This window comes from Callorhinus ursinus, unplaced genomic scaffold, assembly GCF_003265705.2.
Source record: "Callorhinus ursinus isolate GAN/ISIS: 27379988/994484 unplaced genomic scaffold, GSC_fseal_2.0 scaffold86, whole genome shotgun sequence".
In the NCBI taxonomy this organism is placed as follows: domain Eukaryota; kingdom Metazoa; phylum Chordata; class Mammalia; order Carnivora; family Otariidae; genus Callorhinus; species Callorhinus ursinus.
The window spans coordinates 1725344-1749811 of NW_027397148.1; the positions used below are offsets into that span (position 1 = coordinate 1725344).

At 38.0% G+C, this 24468-nt stretch overlaps 2 protein-coding genes across 9 annotated transcripts in view; one reads left to right on the forward strand and one right to left on the reverse strand.

Annotated features, from left to right (window-relative positions):
- The window catches only part of SPIRE1 (spire type actin nucleation factor 1), a 225816-nt gene that overhangs the window by 186755 nt on the left and 14593 nt on the right, over positions 1 to 24468 (forward strand). For all 8 annotated transcript variants that reach the window (XM_025865189.2, XM_025865190.2, XM_073888012.1 and 5 more), the window contains 2 exons: positions 14340 to 14512; positions 17286 to 17376. In XM_025865189.2, coding sequence (XP_025720974.1) covers positions 14340 to 14512; positions 17286 to 17376 — 264 coding nt within the window. The remainder of the gene's footprint in view (positions 1 to 14339; positions 14513 to 17285; positions 17377 to 24468) is intronic.
- The window catches only part of PRELID3A (PRELI domain containing 3A), a 155325-nt gene that overhangs the window by 73967 nt on the left and 56890 nt on the right, over positions 1 to 24468 (reverse strand). The window lies entirely within an intron of this gene.

Below are 24468 nucleotides of genomic sequence, written 5' to 3' on the forward strand. Positions count from 1 at the left end.
GCACAGTATTCTGTTCTCTTCACTTAACATTGTATGTGATGTGAACATCTTCCCATGTCATTAAATAGTCCCTTGTATCCTGACATATGGCTAAATTTATTTCCCTATTGTTTGACAGACTCTCCATTTTTTTTTCCTGTCAAGTCTGAAAATACTATTCTTGTGCATCAGTCTTTGTTCATGTCCAGTCATTTTCTTTTTCCTAACATCTCATACTGAATTGAGACTTTGGGTTTTAAATATAAATTGTACCTTTAAAAAGCATCTTTTCCGTAAACTTCTGAATTGCTGTTATGCTTGATTTCTCTGCTCTTTGTGATATACAGAACTTGGAAAAGATCCAAACCTCATCTTCCAAGAAATAATAGCATCCCTTTCTTATGTAGTAGTTAATCATATTTCAAAAGATAGATCCGGGGCGCCTGGGTGGCTCAGTCGGTTAAGCGTCTGCCTTCGGCTCAGGTCATGATCCCGGGGTCCTGGGATCGAGCCCCGCATTGGGCTCCCTGCTCAGCAGGAAGCCTGCTTCTCCCTCTCTCACTCTCCTTGCTTGTGTTCCTGCTCTCGCTGTTTCTGTCAAATAAATAAATAAAATCTTTAAAAAAAAAAAAAAGATAGATCCATGTATCAGAGAAGAATAGAATGAGAAGATATTAGAGAAGGGTGGCAAGTGCTTTGAGAATACGTTGTCTTTTATTTGCTATGTATAATTAGGAAAATCTAGAGTTCATAGTATTTGAATTCAGAAATGCAGGCTTTTAAACTGTGGAAAGAGCCAAGATGTCCATCAACAGATGAATGAATAAAGAAGATGTGGTATATATACACAATGGAATATTATGCAGCCATCAAAAGGAATGCGATCTTGCCATTTGCAACGACGTGGATGGAACTGGAGGGTGTTATGCTGAGTGAAATAAGTCAATCAGAGAAAGACATGTATCATATGACCTCACTGATATGAGGAATTCTTAATCTCAGGAAACAAACTGAGGGTTGCTAGAGTGATGGGGGGTGGGAGGGATGGGGTCGCTGGGTGATAGACATTGGGGAGGGTATGTGCTATGGTGAGCGCTGTGAATTGTGCAAGACTGTTGAATCACAGATCTGTACTTCTGAAACAAATAATGCAATATATGTTAAGAAAAAAAAAAGAAGATAGCAGGAGGGGAAGAATGAATGAAGGGGAGTAAGTCAGAGGGGGAGACGAACCATGAGAGAGGATGGACTCTGAAAAACAAACTGAGGATTCTAGAGGGGAGGGGGGTGGGGGGATGGGTTAGCCTGGTGATGGGTATTAAAGAGGGCACATTCTGCGTGGAGCACTGGGTGTTATGCACCCAAACAATGAATCATGGAAAACTACATCAAAAACGAATGATGTAATGTATGGTGATTAACATAACAATAAAAATTAAAAAAAATATATATGCTTGGAAAAAAAAGAAATGCAGGCTTTTTTTATGATTCACAGATATTTATTTGAAAACCACACACTAATGCATATATAAATACTATGATCCAATCAATCAGATTATGGACAGCAGAAACTGGATATTTACTTCTACAACGGTTAATTGTAATATTCCTTCATAGAAGTCTTAAATATAATTAATTATAAACAATTACAATTAATAAATGTTTAGATTTTTCTTTAGAAAAACATTAAAAATTAAATTTGAAGCACTTGTAAAATCAGCATTTTGAGGTAGAAGACTTATTTCTTCAATGAGTATTAGCTAAATTATGAAATCCTTTTCTGTTTAAAACATAATTTCTGCATCCAGAATATCTTGATTATTGAATTTCAAGTTTCTGCAATGAATTTTTTTTATTAACATATAGTATATTATTAGTTTCAGAGGTAGAGTTCAGTGATTCAGCAGTCTTATATAATGCCCAGTGCTCATTACATCACATGCCCTCCTTAATGTTCTTCACCCGGTTACCCTATTCCTCTACCCTCCTCCGCTCCAGCAACCCTGTTTGTTTCCTATGATTAAGAGTCCTTTATGGTCTGTCTCCCTCTCTGATTTCGTCTTGCTTTATTTTTCCCTCCATTCCCCTATGCTCCTCTGTTTTATTTCTTAAATTCCACGTATGAGTGAGATCATATGATTATTGTCTTTCGCTGATTGACTTATTTCACTCAGCATAATACCCTCTAGTTCCATCCACATCATTGCAAATGGCAAGATTTAATTTTTTTGATGGCTAAGTAGTATTCCATTGTATATATGTACCACATCTTCTTTATCCATTCATCTGTCAGTGGACATATGGGCTCTTTCCATAGTTTGGCTATTGTGGACATTGCTGCTATAAACATGGGGTACAGGTGCCCCTTCGGATCACTACATTTGTACCTTTGGGGTAAATAGTACAATTGCTGGGTCATAGGGTAGTTCTATTTTTTAATTTTTTGAGGAACTTCCATACTGTTTTCCAGAGTGGCTGCACCAGTTTGCATCCCCACCAACAATGCTAAAGTGTTCCCCTTTCTCCACATCCTTGACAACATCTGTTGTTTTCTGTGTTGTTAACTTTAGCCATTCTGACCAGTGTGAGGTGGTATCTCACTGTGGTTTTGATTTGTATTTCCCTGATGCCGAGTGATGCTGAGCACTTTTTCATGTGTCTATTGTCCATTTGTATGTCTTCTTTGGAGAAACGTCTGTTTATGTCTTCTGCCCATTTCCTGATTGGATTATTTTTAAAAAATATATTTGAGAGAGAGAGCGCCTGCGCATGAGCAGGGGGGAGGGGCAGAGGAAGAGGGAGAAGCAGACAGGGAGCCCGAGGTGGGGCTTGATCCCAGGACACTGAGATCAGGACCCTAGCCAAAGGCAGGCGTTTAACCGACTGAGCCACCCAGGCACCCATCCTGGTTGGATTATTTGTTCTTTGGGTGTTGAGTTTGATAAATTCTTTATAGATTTTGGATACTGGCCCTCTGTCTGATAAGACATTTGCAAATATCTTCTCCCATTCTGTTGGTTGTATTTTGGTTTTGTCAACTGTTTCCTTTGCTGTGCAAAAGGTTTTATCCTGATGAAGTCCCAATAGTTCATTTTTTTTTCCCCAATAGTTCATTTTTGCTTTTGTCTCCCTTGCCTTTGGAGACGTGTTTTGAAAGAAGTTGCTGTGGCCGATGTAGAAGAGGTTATTGCCTGTGTTCTCCTCTAGGATTTTGATGGATTCCTGTCTCACATTTAGGTTTTTCATCCATCTTGAATTTATTTTTGTGTGTGGTGTAAGGAAATGGTCCAGTTTCATTCTTCTGCATGTGGTTGTCCAATTTTCCCAACACCATTTGTTGAAGAGACTGTCTTTTTTCCATTGGATATTCTTTCCTGCTTTCTCAAAGATTAGCTGACCATAGAGTTGAGGGTCCGTATCTGGGCTCTCTGTTCTGTTCCATGGATCTATGTGTCTGTTTTTGTGCCAGTACCATACTGTCTTGGTGATCACAGCTTTGTAACAGAGCTTGAAGTCGGAATTGTGATGCCACTGGCCTTGGTTTTCTTTTTCAACATTCCCTTGGCTATTTGGGCTTTTCTGGCTCCATACAAATTTTAGGATTATTTGTTCCATCTCTGTGAAAAAAGTTGATAGGGAGTGCACTGAATGTATAGATTGCTCTAGGTAGAATAGACATTTTAACAGTATTTGTTCTTCCAGTCCATGAGCATGGAACGTTTTTCCATTTCTCTGTGTCTTCTTCAATTTCTTTCATAAGTTTTCTATAGTTTTTTGAGTACATATCCTTTGCCTCTTTGGCGAGGTTTATTCCTAGGTATCTTATGGGTTTTGGCACAATTGTAAACGGGAGCCTTAATTTCTCTTTCTTCTGTCTCGTTGTTAGTGTGTAGAAATGCAACTGATTACTGTGCATTGGTTTTATATCCTGTGGCTTTGCTGAATTCCTGTATGAGTTCTAGCAGTTTTGGGGTGGAGTCTTTTGGGTTTTCCACATAGAGTGTCATGTCATCTGCGAAGGATGAGAGTTTGACTTCTTTGCTGATTCGGATGCCTTTTACAGAAATGCAGGCTTTTTTAAATAGGTGGGGGTTTTTTATTCAAGTAAAGTTAACACACAGTGTTATATTAGTTTCAGGTGTACAATATAATGATTCAGCAATTTTATACACTTCTCAGTGCTCATTAGGACAAATGTCCTCTTAGTCCCCTTCACCTGTTTCACCATCCCCCCACCCCCCGCCCTCTGGTAACCACCAGGGTCTTTTTTTCTTTGTCTCTTTTTCCTTTGTTTAGTTTCTTAAATTCCGAATATGAGTGAAATCATATGGTATTTGTCTTTCTAACCAACACATTTCACTTAGCATCATATCCTTTAGATCCATCCATGTTGTTGCAAATGGCAAGATTTCATTCTTTTTTATGGCTGAATAATACTCCATTGTGTGGATATGTGTATACACACACACACACACACACACACACACACACACACACACACACACACATACCTTCTTTACGTCTTCTTTATCCATTCCACATCTTCTTTATCCATTCTTCAATTGATGGACACTTGAGCTGCTTCCATTTCTTGGCAGTTGTAAATAATGCTGCAGTAAACATAGAGGTGCATATATCTTTTTGAATTAATGTTTTCATTTTCTTTGGATAAATACCCAGTAGTAGAATTACTAGATCATATGGTAATTCTGTTTTTGATTTTTTGAGGAACCTCCATACAGTTGTCCACAGTAGCTGCAACAGTTTACATTGCCACCACCAGTGCACAAGGGTTCCTTTTTCTCCACATCCTTGCCAACACTTGTTGTTTCTTATATTTTTGTTTTTTGCCGTTCTGTGAGGTGTGAGGTGATATCTCATTGTGGGTTTGATTTGCATTTCCCTGATCATGAGTGATGGTGAGCATCTTTTCATGTGTCTGTTGACCATCTGGAGGTCTTCCTTGGAGAAATGTCTATTCATGTCCTCTGCCCATTTTTAATTGTATTATTTGGGGTTTTCAGTGTTGAGTTACATAAGTTTTTTTATATATTTTGGATATTAATCCCTTACTGTTTATATCATTTGCAAATATCTTCTCCCATTCAGTAGGTTGCCTTTTAGTTTTGTTGATGGTTTCCTTCACTGTGCAAAAGCTTTTTATTTGGTGTAGTCCCATTAGTTTGTTTTTGCTTTTGTTTCCCTTGCCTGAGGAGACATATCTAGAAAAGTGTTTCTACAAGAAATATAGGAGTTTTTGAATTGTGAGTGGATGATTATTCTGATCAGTATAAAATTCCTTAACTACTTTTCTGTGAGGTAACTAAAACATAGTAAAACGCTTACTTAAAAGTTACATCCTAATTTATTTACTAGAATGATATACTTAAAATATTATTTCCTAGTCATCAAACAGTATGATTGTCAACTAATAGTTGCTATATTTGCCCAGTTTAAGATACACATTTCCTTTTTTGACATAAGTGCTTTTAAAAACATCTACATATGATTCCAGCATCTTGCCTAGTTGTATTTGGGATCTAACTGAATGCTCTACCTTCACATCATTTTTTTTAATACTGTGTTGAGACTTTGGATTGTAAGTATAAATTAAATCTTTAAAAACATCTGCCAGAAAACATATTGAGAGATACTTACATTCTATTAAATTTAAGTGTTAGAACTCTACCTGGAAATCTACCTGGAAGACATGAACAGGGGAGACATTCTGCACATTATGCCTATACTTCCACCCCCACTATAGATCTGAGGTTCTGTCCTCTTCTGACCATAAAGGTGCTTGCCCTCCCTCAACCTAGATCATAGGATAGAAGGTACTGGTAAGAGTTTTGGGCTGCAGTGAAAATAGTTAATTCTCACTGTCATGAATACTCAAATTAATCAAATCTTTGTAGTAAGCTTTTTTTAAAAAATAGCTTTATTGAGGCATAATTTATCTACCATAAAATTCATCCATATAAAGTACACAATTCAGTGGTTTTAAGCATATGTAATAAAAATTTTAAGACAAATTATTTCAATAGGAAATAAATAACTTTATTCTTAAATCATATTTAGTGAGCTTTTATTATGTGTGAAGCACTGTTTGCTATGTGCAAGCACCTTTTTTTGGTCGGGTCATGTAATCTTCACTAACAATCTCATGAGATAAGTACCATTCTTCCCATTTTACAGATTAAGTAACCGAAGCACAGAGAGGTTAAGTACCCTTCCCAGAATCACACTGCTAGTAAGTGGCAGAGCTGAGATTTAAACTCAGACATTCTGGCTCCTGGGGCCTCTCTTCAACTGCTAGGTTACATTGCCTGCAAGAGGCAGTATAGTGATGCATTGTGATGCTAGTTCCTAAGGGAGATTTTTTATGAAGTGTTTCACCTTAGGGAGAGATTTTGGTCAGATTTTCATCCTGAAATAAATTACTTAAGAACACATTTATTCTTAAATTTAAAAAATTTTGTACCCTAAAATCATGTTATATTTAAGCCAAAATCCTATACTGTTTCTTTAAAATGTTTTGTATCTTTATCATGCTTTCATTCTTAACATGTTCTTTAAAAAGTTAGTTTTTTTCTTTTATTGTTACTCCATTTCAAGTCTTAGTGATATAATTGAAACTAAGACTCATGGTTTTGTTGTATTTCGGATTTTTATTCTCTGCCTTCTGCCTTAACGTCTGAAATGTGCCATTATAGGTCTTCTTGAATCCTCCTCCCTTTTTTGTCCTCCCTGTATATTCCTAACAGCTGAATTATTTTCTTTTTGTTGTTTGTTTTCTTTTTTCAGCAATGCGGCCACTTAGCATGTCTTACAGTTTTGACTTGTCAGGTAAAAAAAAAAAAAAAAAAAAAAAGCGCTTTCACACCTGACATGGGTTTTGTGGTTTCTGTGAAAACATTTCATTCATCTGCTTGTCCAAACATGTCAAAGAAGAAAATTGAAAGGCTTCTTCTAAGCTGTGGTCAGTAAGATAAAACATTCTGCTTATTTGAAAACCATATACTTAAAAAAAATTAAAATAAATCTGTTGCCTACGAAGGATTATAGAAGAACCATCATGCCATCCCTGTGGTTATGGAATTTGACTGCCCATCCTTACGGTTACTGTCTCTCACCCACACTCTTCTTCTTCCTCTTCTTTTTTTTTTTTTAAGACTTTATTTATTTGAGAGAGAGAGAGAGAAATCATAAGCAGGGGGAGGGGCAGAGGGAGAAGCAAGCTCCCCACTGAGCAGGGAGCCTAAGGCAGGGGCTCCATCCCAGGACCCTGGGATCATAACCTGAGCTGAAGGCAGAGGCTTAATCTACTGGGCCACCCAGGAACCCCTCACCCACACTCTTCTAAAGCAATGATGTCAAAATCTAAAACAGAACTTTGCCTTAAGAGAATAGAAAAAAATTTCAAGAAACAAAGTTTTGATACTTCTTATTCTCTAAGCATTTAGTTATTTAAGTAATTAGACTCAAAGCTGTCAGCTGCTTCAGAGGACCACCGCTCCTCAGTTGATAAGCAAGAGCTGTCTTTGGTGTCCCAGTGCTCCCTCTGGATGCAGCCTGGTCATGAATGATTCTGAGTGCTGTTTGGGAGTATAAAAATACAGATATGTTCTAATGGCTTTGGTTGTAAAATACAGTTGACCCTGAACAACCTGGGTTTGAACTGCTCAGGTCTACTTATAGGAATAATTTAAGAGTTCACAGCAAAAGCTACACATTTATTTACAACTGTCCACCCCAGTCTTCATTGGACCAAAAGGAAGGCAACTAACCTGCTGCCCTCCGAGGACCCATGAAGGCCCAGGGAAGCCTGCTGAGGTTTCAGCAGCCCCCAGGGAACCAAGACTGAACAGGGCTGCAGGTTGCCTCCTATTGCTGACAGGATGGTCAGGGTCTACCCCCAGGGTTCGTGGACAGGATGCTGAGCTGAAGCAAGGAATGTGCCCAGAGAACAGGATGGTGCTGCACAGGGAGCCCACACACCCATCACTCCTGCTCCCTAGTCCTCTGTGCACGGGGCTCAGGGGCTGTGCAGGCTGCTGCAGGCCTGGGACCACCCCCTACCAAGCATGGACTCCTCACCTCCTACTCATGTGTGGCCATACTTACAGGCAGGTGGGGCAGCTGTACAGTATCCCCAGGCCATTGTGGCTGCCTGCCCGCTGGGCAGCTGCCTCTGCCAAGGCCCCAGGCTGCACAATATCACCATCATGCTACCAGGCTCACTGCTGCCTCCAGCTTGGCCTGACCTGCCTCTACACAGATTTTTTTTTTTCAGTAAATCTGCATATAGGACTGTAAATGCATTTTCTCTTTATTATGATTTTAATATTTTCTTTTCTTTAAAATTTTTTTTCTTTTCTCTAGCTTTATTAGAATAGTGTGTGTATATATATATACATGTGCACACACACATGAATATTTATGATACACATAACATACAGGATATGTGTCAGTTGACCGTTTATATTATCAGTAAAGTTTCCAGTCAACAGTAGGCTGAATTTGTTAATTTGACTGGGGTGGAAGTCTGTACCCTAACCCCTGCCTGGCCTTGTTCAAGGATCAACTGTATAATTAATGTGTTCTGGGTTTGTAGTACAAGTTTAGGTCCCTGCTGTTAAGTAGACAGGGATTAGTAGTGAAACAGATAATCATCAATGACTAAATTTGATCTCTAATATCAGCCCCTTTTTAAATTGAGTTTTTATATATGAGTGAACTTTCAAAGCCAACTTAATCCAAATAAAATATTTTGCAAGTTAGAATTTTTCATTTTGGAAGCTGTTTTTTTTGTTTGTTTGTTTTTTAAAGATTTTATTTATTTATTTGAGCGAGAGAGAGCGCAGGCAAGAGCAGGGGGAGGGGCAGAGGGAGAGGGAGAAGCAGGCTCCCCTAGCTGAGCAGGGAGCCGGATGTGGGCTCTATATGGGGCTCAATCCCAGGACCTTGGGATCATGACCTGAGCCAAAGGCAGTCGCTTACCGACTGAGTCACCCACGTGCCCCTGGAAGCTATTGTTTTGAATGTAAAATGAGATAAGATGTTGGCACTAATATTTTCTTCCAGAGTTTTCTTTCTGGAATTGTTGGCATAGCTTATTTATATACAAATTCATATTTAAAGAGCCAAAGAGTTCTTCTATCCTATTCTGCTTATGAATATTTACTGAGCACCTTCCAATTGCTAAACTAGTTCCCAACTGTTTTTAAATTTCTGTTTATATTTGTGGGTCTCAGACATCATTGTCATTTGTGCTTTTAAAAAACTCAGATAAATATTTTACAATCTTCACTTACCACTTTTGACTGACCACTGAAGAGCTTTTTCTATTTTCTTTATTCATTTGAAAATTTTTATTTTATTAACCATTTGCAGAGTAAATGTTGTAAAAGAGAAGAAGAAAAACCTTATAAAAATGGTCTGGAAAATAAACTCAGAAGTGTTTTGATACATATTTGTTACTGATATTCTCCAAAAGTTGGCAGTATATATTATAGAGACTGTGTCTCTTTTTCTGGAGATGTTTCCATCAGTTGGACTATAAGGGAGTGGCTGGCTATCTAAACACATTGACTATTGGCTAACATAAATTAAGCACAGGTGGCTGATCTGGACAGTTTGCATGCCCACACACATGTTATATATAAGTGTATTTCGTGTTCTTATAGATTATATGGTGGCTTCCAATTTGGGGCGAAATCTCTTCACCTCCATGATGTAAAAGAGTAGCAAAAAATTATATTTGCTTTCAACTGCTTATCATTTGCTACTTTAAGTGCACTTCATGATTTCCACATGCTTCATTCTCAATTTCTTGTGCTAGCTACTTTTATGTTTTCATTGTTCCATTTTGACTAATTAATTAAAATGTCCCAAATAATAAATGGAAAAAATTGATCCATTCTTTTAACCTAAATGCAAAGATTGGAATACAGTTCTTCTCTAAGTTGGGAAATTAACCCACTAAGGAGTGAATATTTAAATATGTAGTATAAGATAATGCCTCTAGACTTAAGTATAGAATAAGACATAATGAAGTATATTCTGCTGCTTAGGTATGTCTTAGAAATATTAATGCTTAGTGGAAAATCTTAATAATCCATTCAACATTAATTAAGGTAAGTGTAATTTATTTTTGCAATGCAAATAATAAATATGTAATCAGTATCAGAGTCATATTTCCTCCAACCAAATAAGCCAGCAGTTGGGTGAATCTAACATATATAAAGTTATTACATAAAGTATTTAATATCATGGTTATGCATTTTAGATTCTGAACCTGAGGTATGTGACTTCTAAAGCCATATCTAGCATCTTAAGTATTTTTGCTTATTTGTAAATATCACCAGTTTTTTTCCTCAAGAAATTCTGTCTTATATAGAAGTACAAAGTCTTATTCAATTCCTTGGTTTTCTCACTTGATACATTGACATAATAATAAGGATTTCTTCATTGGAACAGAAAGTTATTAGTAATCAAACTACTTAAAAATTTTGCTTAAAAATATGTTCCACTGGGTCTTTTACAAATATATAGTATGAGGTAAAATCACACACAGTATTTAGTCTTATATGTGGAGAAGCCTGTTATGTAATTTTTTTAATTAATTCCATTTATCTCAAAGCTTTGAATTCAGTATGAGGTTATTATTTCAGTCAGTGAACTCAGTTTCAGTCAATGAGCTCAAATTACAGTTATCAACCTCATTGTAGTGTTCAGACAAGAAGAGAGCTATTAGGTCATTTCTCAAATCTCCTGCATTGAGAATGAAATGAACTCATGGCATCCACAGTCACTCAACAGTTTTCCCCTAAACTTCAGGTCAGATTTTTGCCAGACTTTAAGTACCACCAGTATTTTTTGAATTATTTTAATATACCATCAATGACTTTTAAAATTTCTTTAGGAAAAACATCCATAAAGCCATGTATCTGATATATGTTTTCTGAAGCATCAAAATAAATATATAACCATTAAAATTTTCAGTGTTCCTCCATGCACTAGTAGTGGTCTCACCCTTAGGGAAGCTTTGACTTGGAGGAATGGAGATGTGAGACCCACCGCGGAAAGCTGACAGCTTCTCTTCTCACAATACCTGCCGTGTGGGCGCCTCGATTGGGATCTGGGCAGCTAAGAGGAGACAAGGATGTGTGTGTTTTAACTTCTTGCTTTCTCTTAAAAGCCTAGCTACTACAACAACATGAGCAATTCTGTAGGAAGTGTATAAAATAAATTAAGTTATAGAATAAGATCTTTTAAGATATGCTTCAAGACTGTATTTGAACACTCCTTTTTTTCTTGAATAGGAATTAATCAGTTAGCCTAATCATTTCCTCCTTTGCTTTCTGGAAAACTTCTCAATTATTCCGTTAAGTGTCTCTACATCCCCTTAGGAAAGATTTATTTAAAGATTTTAACCTTTAATTTTGTGTAAAAACTTGCTGCTTTTGCCCTTTAGTCCACCTCAGCGCAGCCCCTCCCCCAGTTATGTTTTTGTTATAGCTGCTTAACATCTGGAAAGGTAATAAGAAAATTAACGCATGTCTTGTCAAGTTTTCTATTAAAAATTTTATGTTAGGGGCGCCTGGGTGGCTCAGTCATCAAGCGTCTGCCTTCGGCTCAGGTCATGGTCCCAGGGTCCTGGGATCCAGCTCCGCATTGGGCTCTCTGCTCGGCAGGGGGCCTGCTTCTCCCTCTCCTACTCCCCCTGCTTGTGTTCCCTCTCTCGCTGTCTCTCTCTCTGTCAAATAAATAAATAAAATCTTTTAAAAAAATAAAAATTTTATGTTAAATAAATGATAGACAGATCTGTCTTGTCTTCCTTTCCTCTCTCCTTCCTTGCTTACTCAAACCCTTTCTTCTCATTCACAGGGACATGTGCTCTGACCTTCTTGATCTCTAAAATTAGCAAAAATTGTAAATATTAAACTAGATACCTATCATTTATAATTAAATTTACATGATTCTTTTAATAATGTCAAGAAAGGCTATACTAGAACACGCTTATTCCCTGAATGTTTCCTGGAAATCCACCCCTTACACTTCAAGCATATAAAAATTGTATGTTGCGAGGGAAACTGCTATATTTTTACAATAACTGCAGTTACAGTGCTTTCCCTCCTAAAGGAGCTTTAATCATGTCTTATTTCACTTTCAGGCTTAGTGTACCCTTTACCTTCAACCGCAGGAGTTTCACAGACTATTCCATGTGCAAAGATCAGTTTCATGTTGTTTGTCTGTAAATTAAATTATGCAGTGACTGCTTTTTTTTTCACTTTTATTTTTTTCACTTTTAAATGCTCTAATTTAGTAGTTATTAAACTTTGTGTTTAACACATCATTTGAAATACTGAAAAAAATTGGTTCCACTTGCATTGGAAGAGTGAGTACAGGGTACGGGGCAAAAAAGGTGGCCTTTAGAATCAATACTAACAAGGAATCAAGTATCAGCTGTACCACACACTAGCTGTGTACCTGCCTGAGTCACCTGAGCCTTAATTTACTGACACATGGAGATAAAAATCAGTGTTAATAATCGCCAGCATTTATTGTGCGTTGTCGTATTGAGGAGGTATTTTATATGCAGTTGGTAACTTACTCTTCAAAAGGAGCACATGTCTATTGTAAGCCCATTTCACAGATCATGAAACAAGAGGTCAGGTGTACTGCACACCCTATTCGAAAGATGGGAAGAGATGAAACAACAATTGAGGCACTGTACTCTATATGTAGTCTGTACACTGCTCTGTGTGCTCTGTGCCCTGTACTCTGGATACTGTATACTCCATGCTCTGTCCACTGTACATACTCCATGCTGTGCATACCCTGTACTCCACAGTGTATACTCTGTGTGTTCTCTGATCCGCACTCTGTGCTCTAGTCTGCGCTCTGTACCCTGTACAGCATACACTCTGTGCTCTGTGGACTCTGGACTACTATATATTCTGTACTCTCCTCTGTACTACATACTCCACACTATATACTGTGGCCTTTAATGTTTTATTGGCATATGCGGCATCCACACTTGTTACTTCTATATATGATTTTTGGCTTGGACGTAAAAGCCGCGCCATATTTATTTATATTATGTTTTTAATTCAGAGAACATGTATACTTTTGCCCTATACAAGAAACTATAACTTGTACTGATTGCATTTGCCTGCCATGGTTTGGATAGATTTTTTGCATGGTTTTCATTCTTTTCTAATGGATGCTGTCCTGTGATGCTTCTAAGCCTGTTCATGGGTATATATTGAATGTCTTCTTTGCCTGTATACTTCCATCCTTAGGTATTTCTAATGTATTTTTCCATGTATACTTCCATACATAGCTATGCACAATGGAAAACTGAATGAATAATATGCATATTCAAAATAAAGTCTTGGGGCTCCTGGGTGGCTCAGTCGTTGGGTGTCTGCCTTCGGCTCAGGTCATGATCCCAGGGTCTTGGGTTCGAGCCCCACATCGGGCTCCCTGCTCCGCGGGAAGCCTGCTTCTCCCTCTCCCACTACCCCCTGCTTGTGTTCCCTCTCTCGCTGTGTCTCTCTCTGTTAAATAAATAAAAATCTTTAAAAAAAAAAAACCTTACCTAAAAAAAAAATAAAGTCTTTCATTTTACAAAAATATACTCTGTACGATGTACTGTATCTGTATCCTTCACACCCTATGGTCTGTGCTGTGTAGTCTGCAGACCTTGTGCTCTGCGCTCTGTGCTCACACATACGTACTCCGTGCTCTGTATACACTGTACTCTGCTGCTGTATTTCTCTGATCTGTTGTATTACCTTCCCACCCAGATTTGAGCTCTGAATAATCTACATCAGCTTATCTGAAGGAATGTATCCCAGATTCTTTGTGTTCATGTTTATATGAATATAGATTGTTCACTATTTTGATTTTCAAATTAAACCATTTTCAAATCTTAAAGCCATCTGCCTGCTATGGCTCTGTGTATGCCACCACTTTGGTCCATCTATCACTAGCTCTTTGGAGACAATAAACTAAAACTAGCTTCTCTGGGTTCTCTCTCTGCAAGATTAAGAAGTTATAGTCAGTTATCTATAGGATTCCTTCCAGCTCTAAGTTCTAATGTATAAATGTGAATCTGTTACTATTTATTTAAAGGTTTCCTTTAATCTGACAGTTAATATCTATCAAAAATGTTTTACATACATAGGCGTTACTATATCAGGCCCCTGTGTTGTATTTGTGTGACATGGAAGTGCGATGTCAGCTGGCTTGTGGTTTGTGCTACCAAGTGGAGGTACTTGGGAAAGTGCATTTGGTCTACTGATTACTTTTCTTAGCTTAGAAAAGGTAAACTTTTGCCTCTCTTTTACCAGATGTAACTACCCATGAATCTCCAAAGAACATTGTGGAATCATCGATGGTGAATGGAGGTTTAACATCACAAACGAAAGAAAATGGATTGAGTGCTGCACAGCAGGTGCCTGTGCAACGGAAGAAGCTCCTCAAAGCTCCAACTCTGGCTGAACTGGACAGCTCTGACTCCGAGGTGAGTCCCACGACAGCCCGTTTCACACATCTTGACTCCATGTTCAGAATGCAAGCCCTCTCTGACCTAGTTTACTAACCATGTTGCCCCAATTGTTGTTTCATCTCTTCCATCTTTCGATTAATAAAGTTGGGATTGAAATTAATTTGTTTAGCAGGAAATGAAACAGCGGATTACTTACTGTTTTTCAGGAAAGACCAGTACAGTGGCCATAGTTTATAGGATAAGTTTTGAAATATTTGTATGGTCTTAGATTATAGTGGTATTAAAATAAGTAAAAAAAAAAATGCAAACGTATTATCTTCAGGATGCTTCCCTTTGTTTTGGGGAAGGAAAAAGAAAAAATATTTTTCCATGGATTCTTCTCTCTCTCTCACACACACACACACACCTACCCATAGTGAAGTTTGTTCTTTCTGTAATAGTAATACCAATAGACAGGTCTGCAAAAGAAAACTCTGCTAGGGTTCTCCAGATTTCATCTTTCCCCTGCTTCCCTTTGGAGGAAGACCTCACGTCCTCCCTGTTTTTCAGAAAAAATCAGGGTCCTGGTGCTTCCCAAATCTCTCTCAAGCCCTTTGTCTACAGCATCAGTATTGTGTATCTCCACTGTGTAAAATGAAATTATATCCTTGCCTCCCTCTTCCCTCAGGCCCTGCCAGCAGGGCCAGACAGACAATACGCACACACAGCCGGCCTCCCGGCTTCTGTTTGCTGTCGTGGTTGCTGGCTCCATCCGCTCCACATTCATCCAAGTTAGAATTAAGGAATTATTCTTTAATCACCCAGACCAGTTTCTGAGACGATTCTGGCAGCCTTCAGTACCACCCTTGGAGCAAAGCAGCAGTGAAGGAGCAGCAGGAGTTCTGGAAGTGACCTTGTTCCAACCAGAACCTGGTTAAGAGTCACTGGTCAGGATGTAGAACTAGAAAAGGCCTAGTTTAGTGAGTGTCAGAGACTGGTAACTGGATCAGACAATACAAACAAGCAGGTTTCTGGCAATAGCTTTAGAGATCACAGACCATCATGATCCCCCAGCCAGGCAGAAAGTGTTTAGTCGAGGGAATAGACATGACAGGGCAAGCCAAGGAGGAGTCTACACCTACATCCTCTCTGTGAGGAGATCTGACCTCCAAGTCCCCTGGCACCTTCTGAGTGTCTTTGTGATTCCTCTGGGCCAGGAACTAAGCCTAATGAAGATTAGATTTCAAGCAGTGAGAAATTGGGTGCATCTGCCTGTGGTGGGCATGCATTGGCAGAGGATCACCAACAGCTTCTGGGAGCAAATCGCAAAAGGCCTTGCCACCATGCCAGTGCCCTCACCACTTCTCTGTCTCTTACTGACTGACTTGCACTCACCCAGCTGCCCCAGGATGGACTCTCAGTTGTTCACAGTGGGAGCAAGTCAGAACAGCAAAGAGGAGTGGTGTGGAACATGTGGACATGCTCAGAATTGGACTTTAAAAATGTTTCTGGGGAAGGTGGGCTGAGGTATGTGAAGGGGGTGGGGGTGGGGGTGGTTTCTGCTGTTTAAATCAAGGTGGCACCCATCTCATAATTATTTGGGACTACTGTGTATGTCTCCTTTTTCTTTTCCTAAGAGATACTCTTGGCTTTTATTTCCTTTTGACCTTTCATAGGCAGAAGGAGGTCATTCTAGTTGCTTGCTAGCTTTTTTGGAGATTTGTGTGCCCTCTACACCGTGTTCAGGTTGAGGCTTTGGTTACATTGCTTGATTTATTCTTCATGGTATGTACCAAGACTGGGGAGGTCACTGCTCAGACCTTCTTTATTTGAACTGTGTGGTTTACAAAGGCTTTTTTCATCCCCTGTTCTTTGACCAGATCCTTTGTATTGTAGCTTATGTGAAACCAGTGCTTTCAGCAGTAGGTTTTAGGTGAGGCCATTTATTGTGAATGGCTAAATTAGTTCTTAAAGTCACCTTAACTCAGTAGGTCAGGGAGATAATGCATTCAAAATGCTTAACACATGTCTCATATAGTCATAGGTGAATATTTTAACCTAATTTTCTTTCTTCCACATTTAAAATATTTAGCAATTTTCTATAGATATTATGGAAATACATTGTCTTGTGGTTTATGTATATCCTCAATCACATAGTAGATAATAAATTTTTTGTGAATAAATATTGTACTTCTTCCTGGTATAATCTGAAACAAATTAAGAAGGTCTCATCTCATTGGTAATAGGAATTTAAATTTTATTTTGCATAATGTAGACATTTTTCTAGATTCATATGACATTTGGTGAAATGTTTATTTTCATCCATTTATTCAACAAATATTAATATTTATTCATCACTTACTAACAGTGGGTTTGTTACTAACAACAGTGAATGAGACACATAGCATCTACCTTCATCCAGTTACAATCTATTACTTTTACAAATGTGTTAAATATTTTCCTAATAATGATATTAACCACCATTCACTGTGTGCCTGGTAATGTGTTAAGCATTTTGAGTGCGTTATCTCATCTGATCCAATAATACAGTGTAAAGATGGTATTAAATACGAAATGATGGTACTGAGGTGAGAAACTTGCTGTGTCACATCACTCTAATGAGGGACAAAGCCAGGACACAAACCCAGGCTTGTCTAATTTTAGGTACCTTCTAACTTATCTTCTATTTGCCTTTAACCTTTGATATAATGTGGTACCTCACATTAAAATAAATCTCTAATAGTAAAATGTTATTAGCTTGAGAGCACTAATGTCTTAGTGCTTATTTCTCTGCCCACCCCTTTCTCAGGAGGAAACTCTACACAAGTCAACCAGCAGCAGCAGTGTGTCTCCCTCCTTCCTTGAAGATCCCTTAGTAGAGGCTGTGTCCATGAGGAAGAGTGAGTATTTGTGGTACAAAGAGCTAGCATTGGATTCCTTCAGAAACACACTGGACCTAGAATAGGGAATCCCAAAGTGCTTTGTGATCATTTAGGGTGGAAAGAGCTAACCCTGGAATTTTCCCTAGTCAGGAGCATAAATATAGTTATATTCCTAAAATCACATGGTAAGGTAGGGCTGAACTGATACCTGGGCCTCAGGTTCTTAACTTATAACAGATCAGTCACCTTTGGGTTTACAGATAATAGTTGTAGGGAATAAGTCAACTGTTTCTGTGTATTTTTTAGATTAATTTACCTCCTTGTCTGAATTTAAGCTGGGAGCCCTAAATAATCACACTTGTTATCATTCCCACCCCCACACGTATACACATATCCATACCCACATACGTGTATGGATAGTAAAAATGCCTGTATAACTCTTCATAGGTTCTGAACACAGAATCTAAAGTTAAGTGATTTTTAAATGCTTTTTAAAAATTTATTTATTTATTTATTTATTTATTTATTTATTTGAGAGCATGCAAGTGGGGGGAGGGGCAGAGGGAAGGAATCTCAAGCAGACTCCACACCAAGCGTGGAGCATGATGTGAGACTTGATCCCACGACCCTGAGATCACAACCTGAGCTGAAATCAAGAGTTGGATACCCAGCCAAATGAGCCACCTAGGCACCACATTTCTAAATGTTTTTAATAATCTTTTTTGTGTATAAGATCATTATAAAAGATTTAAAAATTACACATTAAGGGAGAGGATTCTGGGAAATGGTGGAGTTGGAAGCACCAGGAATCTGTCTTCCACCTAGACAACAGTTGTACTGGCCGAATCTCTCTGTGTAAGTCCTTTGGAACTCTGAGTCTGTTGAAGGCTTGCAACTTCCAGGGGAAGATTAGATGAAACATTGTGGTTAATTTCAGCTCTTAGCACAAAAGCAGCTACTTGTGGCCCACTCCAGCCACAGTGTACTGTTCCTGAAGCAGCTGGCCCATAGCTTACAGGAGCTAGGGGGGCAAAAAGAACCCTGGCCTCCAAATATTGGGAATCTGTCCTCGATTGCTGCATCTGATTCCAAAGGTGTAGACAAAGAGTCAGTGATTATTGTTGCTTTGTTGCAAGCTCCCTGCATGCTAAAGTGACTTCCAGGGGATCTAAAGGGCTAGCCTCCTTACCCACCTCCTTCATTCTTAGCTTTTTCCCTTCTGGGAGGCAGACATTAAAGACTAGAATATCCAGAAACTACGTATATGTCGAAAATTATAAAGTGACAATGCATGCCCAGGGAATGGCTCATAAAAGACCTGAGAAGATCTTAAGTTTACTTCTCAGGCTGATCCTCAGCACAGAGACAGCCTACAGCAATCAAGAAAACAATAAACAAAAACCATAACAAAAAACAGCAGACCTTGGAAAAGAGGGAGCATCTGAATTACCACATTATTAGATTCAAATGTCCAATATTCAACAACAACAAAACAACAACAAAAAATCACAAGGCATACATACAAAGAAACAGGAAGGTATGGCCCATTCAGAGTAAAGAAATAAGTCAACAGAAACTGTCCCAGAAAAAGAGAGCGATATGCCAAACAAAGACTTTTTAAAAACTGCTTTAAAATGCTCAAAGAACTAAAAGAAGATGTGGAGAAAGTCAAGAACAAATGGAAAGATCAATAAAGAGCTGGGAAACCTAAAATGAAACAGCAAACAAAAAATTCTGGAGCTGAAAATTCCAATAACTTAAATGAAAAATTTGCTAGAAGATTCAAAGGCAGATTTGAACAGGCAGAAGAAAGAATCTGCACACTTGGGAGATAGGACAATGGAAAGCATCAAGTCTGAAGAACAGAAAGAAAAAAGACAAACAGACTGAGAGACCTGTAGGACACCATCAGGTGTACCAACATATGCATTGTGGGAGTCCCTGAAGGAGAGGAGAGAGAGAAAGGGGCAAAAAGAATAATTGCAGAAATAATAGCCAAGACTCCCCAAATTTGAGGAGTGACATGAATGTTAACATTCAAGCAGCTCAACTAAAATGAAAGGGACCCACACCAAGACATATTGTAATCAAACTTTGAAAAGTAAAAGACAGAGCAACAAAAGAGAAATGGGTCACTACATACAAGAGATCCTCAATAAGATTTTCAGTATATTTCTCATCAGAAATTTGGTGGCCAGAAGATAGTGGGCCAATACAGCTTTCCACCCCACTATCTGAAAGTTTTCTTTACACCACTTCACTTTTTATGAAGGACCAGCATTAATATCTGTTTTAGCTAACTGAAAGAAATCCAAAGAGGATTTTCACTTTTACAAAATGCTTCAGTTGCTTTTTTGGTTTATGCCATTTCACCTTACAAAAGGTTTCACAGGAATGCTGTACTTTCAGATAGTGGGAGAAATCTGTATATTCAAAGTGCTTTAAAAAAAAAAAGTCAACCAACAGTCTTATATCCAGCAAAACTATTTTTGTTCAAAGTGAGGGAGAAATTAAGACATTCCCAGATAAACAAAAGCTGAGGGAGTTCATAACCACTAGAACTTCCCAGTAAAAAATGCTCAGAAGTCCTACAGGGGGAAATGAAAGGACACTAGACAATAATTCAAAGCCATAGAAGAAATAAAAATCTCAGTAAAATACATGGGCAATTATAAAAGCTAGTAATATTGCAGCAATGGTTCGTAACTGTACTTTTTGTTTGCTACATAATTTGAGAGACTAATGCATTTAAAAGAATTATTAGTCTATATTTTGGGGAAGACAGTGTATAAAAATGTAATTTTGTGACACCAGCAGCCAAAAGGGACGGAGACAGAGCTCTAGAAGAGCAGAGTTTTTGTGTGTTACTGAATTTACTGCTATAAATCCAAATCAGAGTGTTATAATTTTAGGATGTTAAATGTAGTCTCCATGGTAACCAACAAGAAAATAGCTACAGAATATACACAAAAGGAAAATGGGAAAGGAATTTAAACATTTCATTATAAAAAAAGTCAATTTAACATGAAAGACAAGAAAGAAGGAAAAGAGAGACAAAAGCTCTAAGGCATATTGAAAACAAAGAGCACAGTGACAAAAGTCCCTCCTGATCAGTAATTACTTTAAATGTAAATGAATTAAACTCTCTAATCAAAAGCTGGAGATTGGCAGATTGGATAAAAACACATGATCCAACTATATGCTGGCTAGAAGAGACTCCCTTGAGACTCAAAAACACAAACAGATTGAAAGTGAAAGGATGGAAAAGATATTCCATGCAAATAGTAACCAAAAGAAAACTGGGGAAACTATACTGACATCAGACAAAATAGACTTTAAATAAAAAAAAAGTTACAAGAGACAGGGGACACTATATTAATAAAAGGTTCAATGCAGTAAGAAGACAGACAGTTACTAACATTTATGCACCTAATGACAGACCATCAAAAGCAAAAACTGATACAAATGAAGGAGAAATAGACAGTTCTACAATAATAGTTAGAGACTTCAGTACCCCTCTCACAATAATGGATAGAACAACCAGACAGAGGATAAGGAAGAAATAGAGGACCTGGACAACACGATAAACTAACTAGATCCGACAGACACATACAGAACACTCCCCCTAACAACAGAATATACATTCTTCTCCAGGGCACATGGGACATTTTCAAGGATAGACCATATGTTAAACTATAAGTTAAGTCTCAATAGATTTTAAAGGATAGGTATCATACAAAGTATCCTCTCTGGCCACAATGGGATGAAGTTAGAAATTAGTAACAAAAGGAAAACTGAAAAATTCACAAAACTGTGGAAATGAAATAGCACACTTTTTAAAAATCAGTGGATCAAAGAAGAAATCACCAGAGAGATTAGAAAATATTTAGAAATGAATGAAAGTGAAAACACAATATACCAAAACTATGGGACACAGTGGAAACAGTGCTAAGGTGAAATTTAATGCTATGACACTTAAATTAAAAACAAAGTTCAGTGATTAGTCACACAATAAATGTTCCTGTTTTAAGAAAGGAAGGAATGAAAAAAAAAAAAAGGAAGGAAGGAATGAATGAACCAACCAACAACCTAACTTTACAACTTAAGGAACTAGAAAAAGAACAAACTAAACACAAAGCTAGCACAAGAAAGGAAATAAAGATTAAAGCAGAGATAAGATATAGAGAATAGAGAAATAATGGAGAAAAATCAATGAAACCGAAAACTGGTTCTTCAAAAATATCAACATAATTGACAAACCCTTAGCTAGATAGACTAAGAAAAAAGAAGACTCAAATTACTAAAATCAGAAATGAAGGGGCAATCATTATTGCTGATTCTGCAGAAATAAAGAGTTATGAGAGAATATCATGAACAATTACCATCAAATTGGATAGCCTTAATAAAATGGTCAAATTCCTGGAAATGCCAAGCCTAGCAAGACTAAATCAGAAAGATAGAAAAAAATCTGACTAGACCAATAACTAGTAAAGATACTGAATTAGTAAGCATAAACTCTCCCTACAAAGAAAAGGCCTGACTCTGATGCCTCACTGGTGAATTCTTCCAAACATTTAAAAAAAAACTATCAATCCTTCTCAAACATTTCCAGAAAATTAAAGAGGAGGGAATACTTCCTAACCCATTTTATGAGACCAGCATTACCCTGATAACTAAAGCCAAAGACACTACAGGGACAGAAAACTATAAACCAATACCCTTTACAAATACTGATTTTTAATTTTATTTTTTTAAGATTTTCTTTATTTATTTGGCAGAGAGAGACACAGTGAGAGAGGGAACACAGGCAGGGCGAGTGGAAGAGGGAGAAGCAGGCTTCCCGCTGAGCAGGGAGCCCAATGCAGGGCTTGATCCCAGGACCCTGGGATCATGACCTGAGCCGAAGGCAGACGCTTAATGACTGAGCCACCCAGGCACCCCAAATACTGATTTTTTAAAAGATCTTTAACAAAATGCTAGCAAACAGAATTCAGCAGTATATTAAAAGGATTATATACCCTGACCACGTGGGATTTATTCCTGACTGCAAGGATGGTCCAACATATAAAAATTGATTAGCGTAATACGCCACATTAACATAGTGAAGAAAAACCACCACAGGATTACTTCAATTGATGCTGAAAAAGCATTTGACAAAATTGAACACCCTTTCATGATAAAAACTTCAAACTAGGAGGAACTTCACAATAGAAGGAAACTACCTCAACATAATAAAAGCCATGTATGAAAAACCCACCTCAGAGGCGCCGGGGTGGCTCAGTCATTAAGCATCTGCCTTCGGCTCAGGTCATAATCCTGGAGTCCTGGGATCGAGTCCCACATCAGGCTCCCTGCTCCATGGGAAGCCTGCTTCTCCCTCTCCCACTCCCCCTGCTTGTGTTCCCTCTCTCGCTGTCTCTTTCTCTGTCAGATAAATAAAATCTTTAAAGATAAAGAAAAAAAAACCCACCTCAAACATACTCAGTGGTGAAAGACTGAAAGGATTTCCTCTAAGAAACAGAACAAGGCAAGGATGCCTGCTTTCATCATTTCTGTTCAAATGCACTAAAAATGCTAGTGATAGCAATTTGGCAAGAAAAAGAAAGAAAGGGCAGCCAGACTAGGAAAAAAAAGGTAAAAGTATCTCTTTACAGATGATATGATCTTATATGTAAGGAAACCCTAAAAGATTCCACACAAAAAAAAAACCTGTTAGAATAAATGAATTCAGTAAAGTAGCAAAATATAAAGTCACACAAAAATCAGTTACATTTCTATGCACAAACAATAAACCATCTGAAAAGGAAATTATAAAAGCAATTCCACTTATAATAGTATCAAAAAGAATAAAATACTTAGGAATTAACCAAGAAAATGAAAAACTTGCTCACTAAAAACTACAAAACATTGGTGAAAGAAATTAAAGAAGACTTAAAAAAGGGAAATACATCCTGTGTTCATGGATTGGAAGACTTAATATTGTTAAAATGTTTACATTGCCCAAAGTGATATACAGATTCAGTGCAATCCCTATCAAAATGCCAATGACATTTTTGCAAAAACAGAAGACAATCCATTCTTTTTTTTTTTAAGATTTTATTTATTTATTTGGGAGAACATGAATAGTGGGGAGGGGCAGAGGGAGAGGGAGAAGCAGACTCCCTGCTGAGCAGGGAGCCAGACATGGGGCTTTATCCCAGGACTCTGGGATCATGACCTGCACTGAAGGCAGATGCTTAACCAATTCTACTTCTGATTATATAAGCAAAAGAATTGAAAGGAGAAAAAAAAAAAAGAATTGAAATCAGAGTTTCAAAGAGATATACATCCATGTTCATAGCAGCAGTATTCACGGTAGCTAAAATGGAAGCAACCCAAGTGTCCATCAGTGCATGAACAGCTGAGCAAAATGTGGGCTATCCATACAATTGAATATTACTCAGCTTTAAAAACGGGAAATTCTGTAATTGGCTACAACACAGATGAAACTTTAGGACCTGTTGCTAAGGGAAAAAAGCAGTTACAAAAAAGGCAAATACTATATGATTCCATTTATATGGGATTCTTAGAGTGGTCAAAATCATAGAGAAGGAAAATAGAATGGTAGTTGCCCGGGGCTATAGGTAGGGCAGAATGGGAAATTATTGTAATGGTTCCAGAATTTCAGTTTTACAAGATGAAGAGTTATGGGGATGGAAGATGGTAATGGTTGCACTATGATATAAATATTTAATACCACAGAACTCTATAGTTAAAAATAAAGACACTAGGGGCACCTGCATGGCTCAGCTGGTTAAGTGTCAGGCTCTTGGTTTCGGCTCAGGTCAAGATCTCATGGGGTTGTGGGGTTGAGCCCCGTGTGGGGCTCCGCACTTAGTGCGGAATCTGCTTGAAAATTCTCTCCCTCTGCTCCTCCCCCTGCTCATGTGCTTGCTCACTCAAATAAATAAATAAATCTTAAAAAAATAAAGACAGGTGTGCCCGGGTGACTCAGTCGGTTAAAGTGTCTGCCTTCAACTCAGGTCATGATCCTAGGGTCCTGGGATTGAGCCCCATATCAGGTTCCCTGCTCAGCGGGGAGCCTGCTTCTCCCCCTGCTTGTGCTCTCTC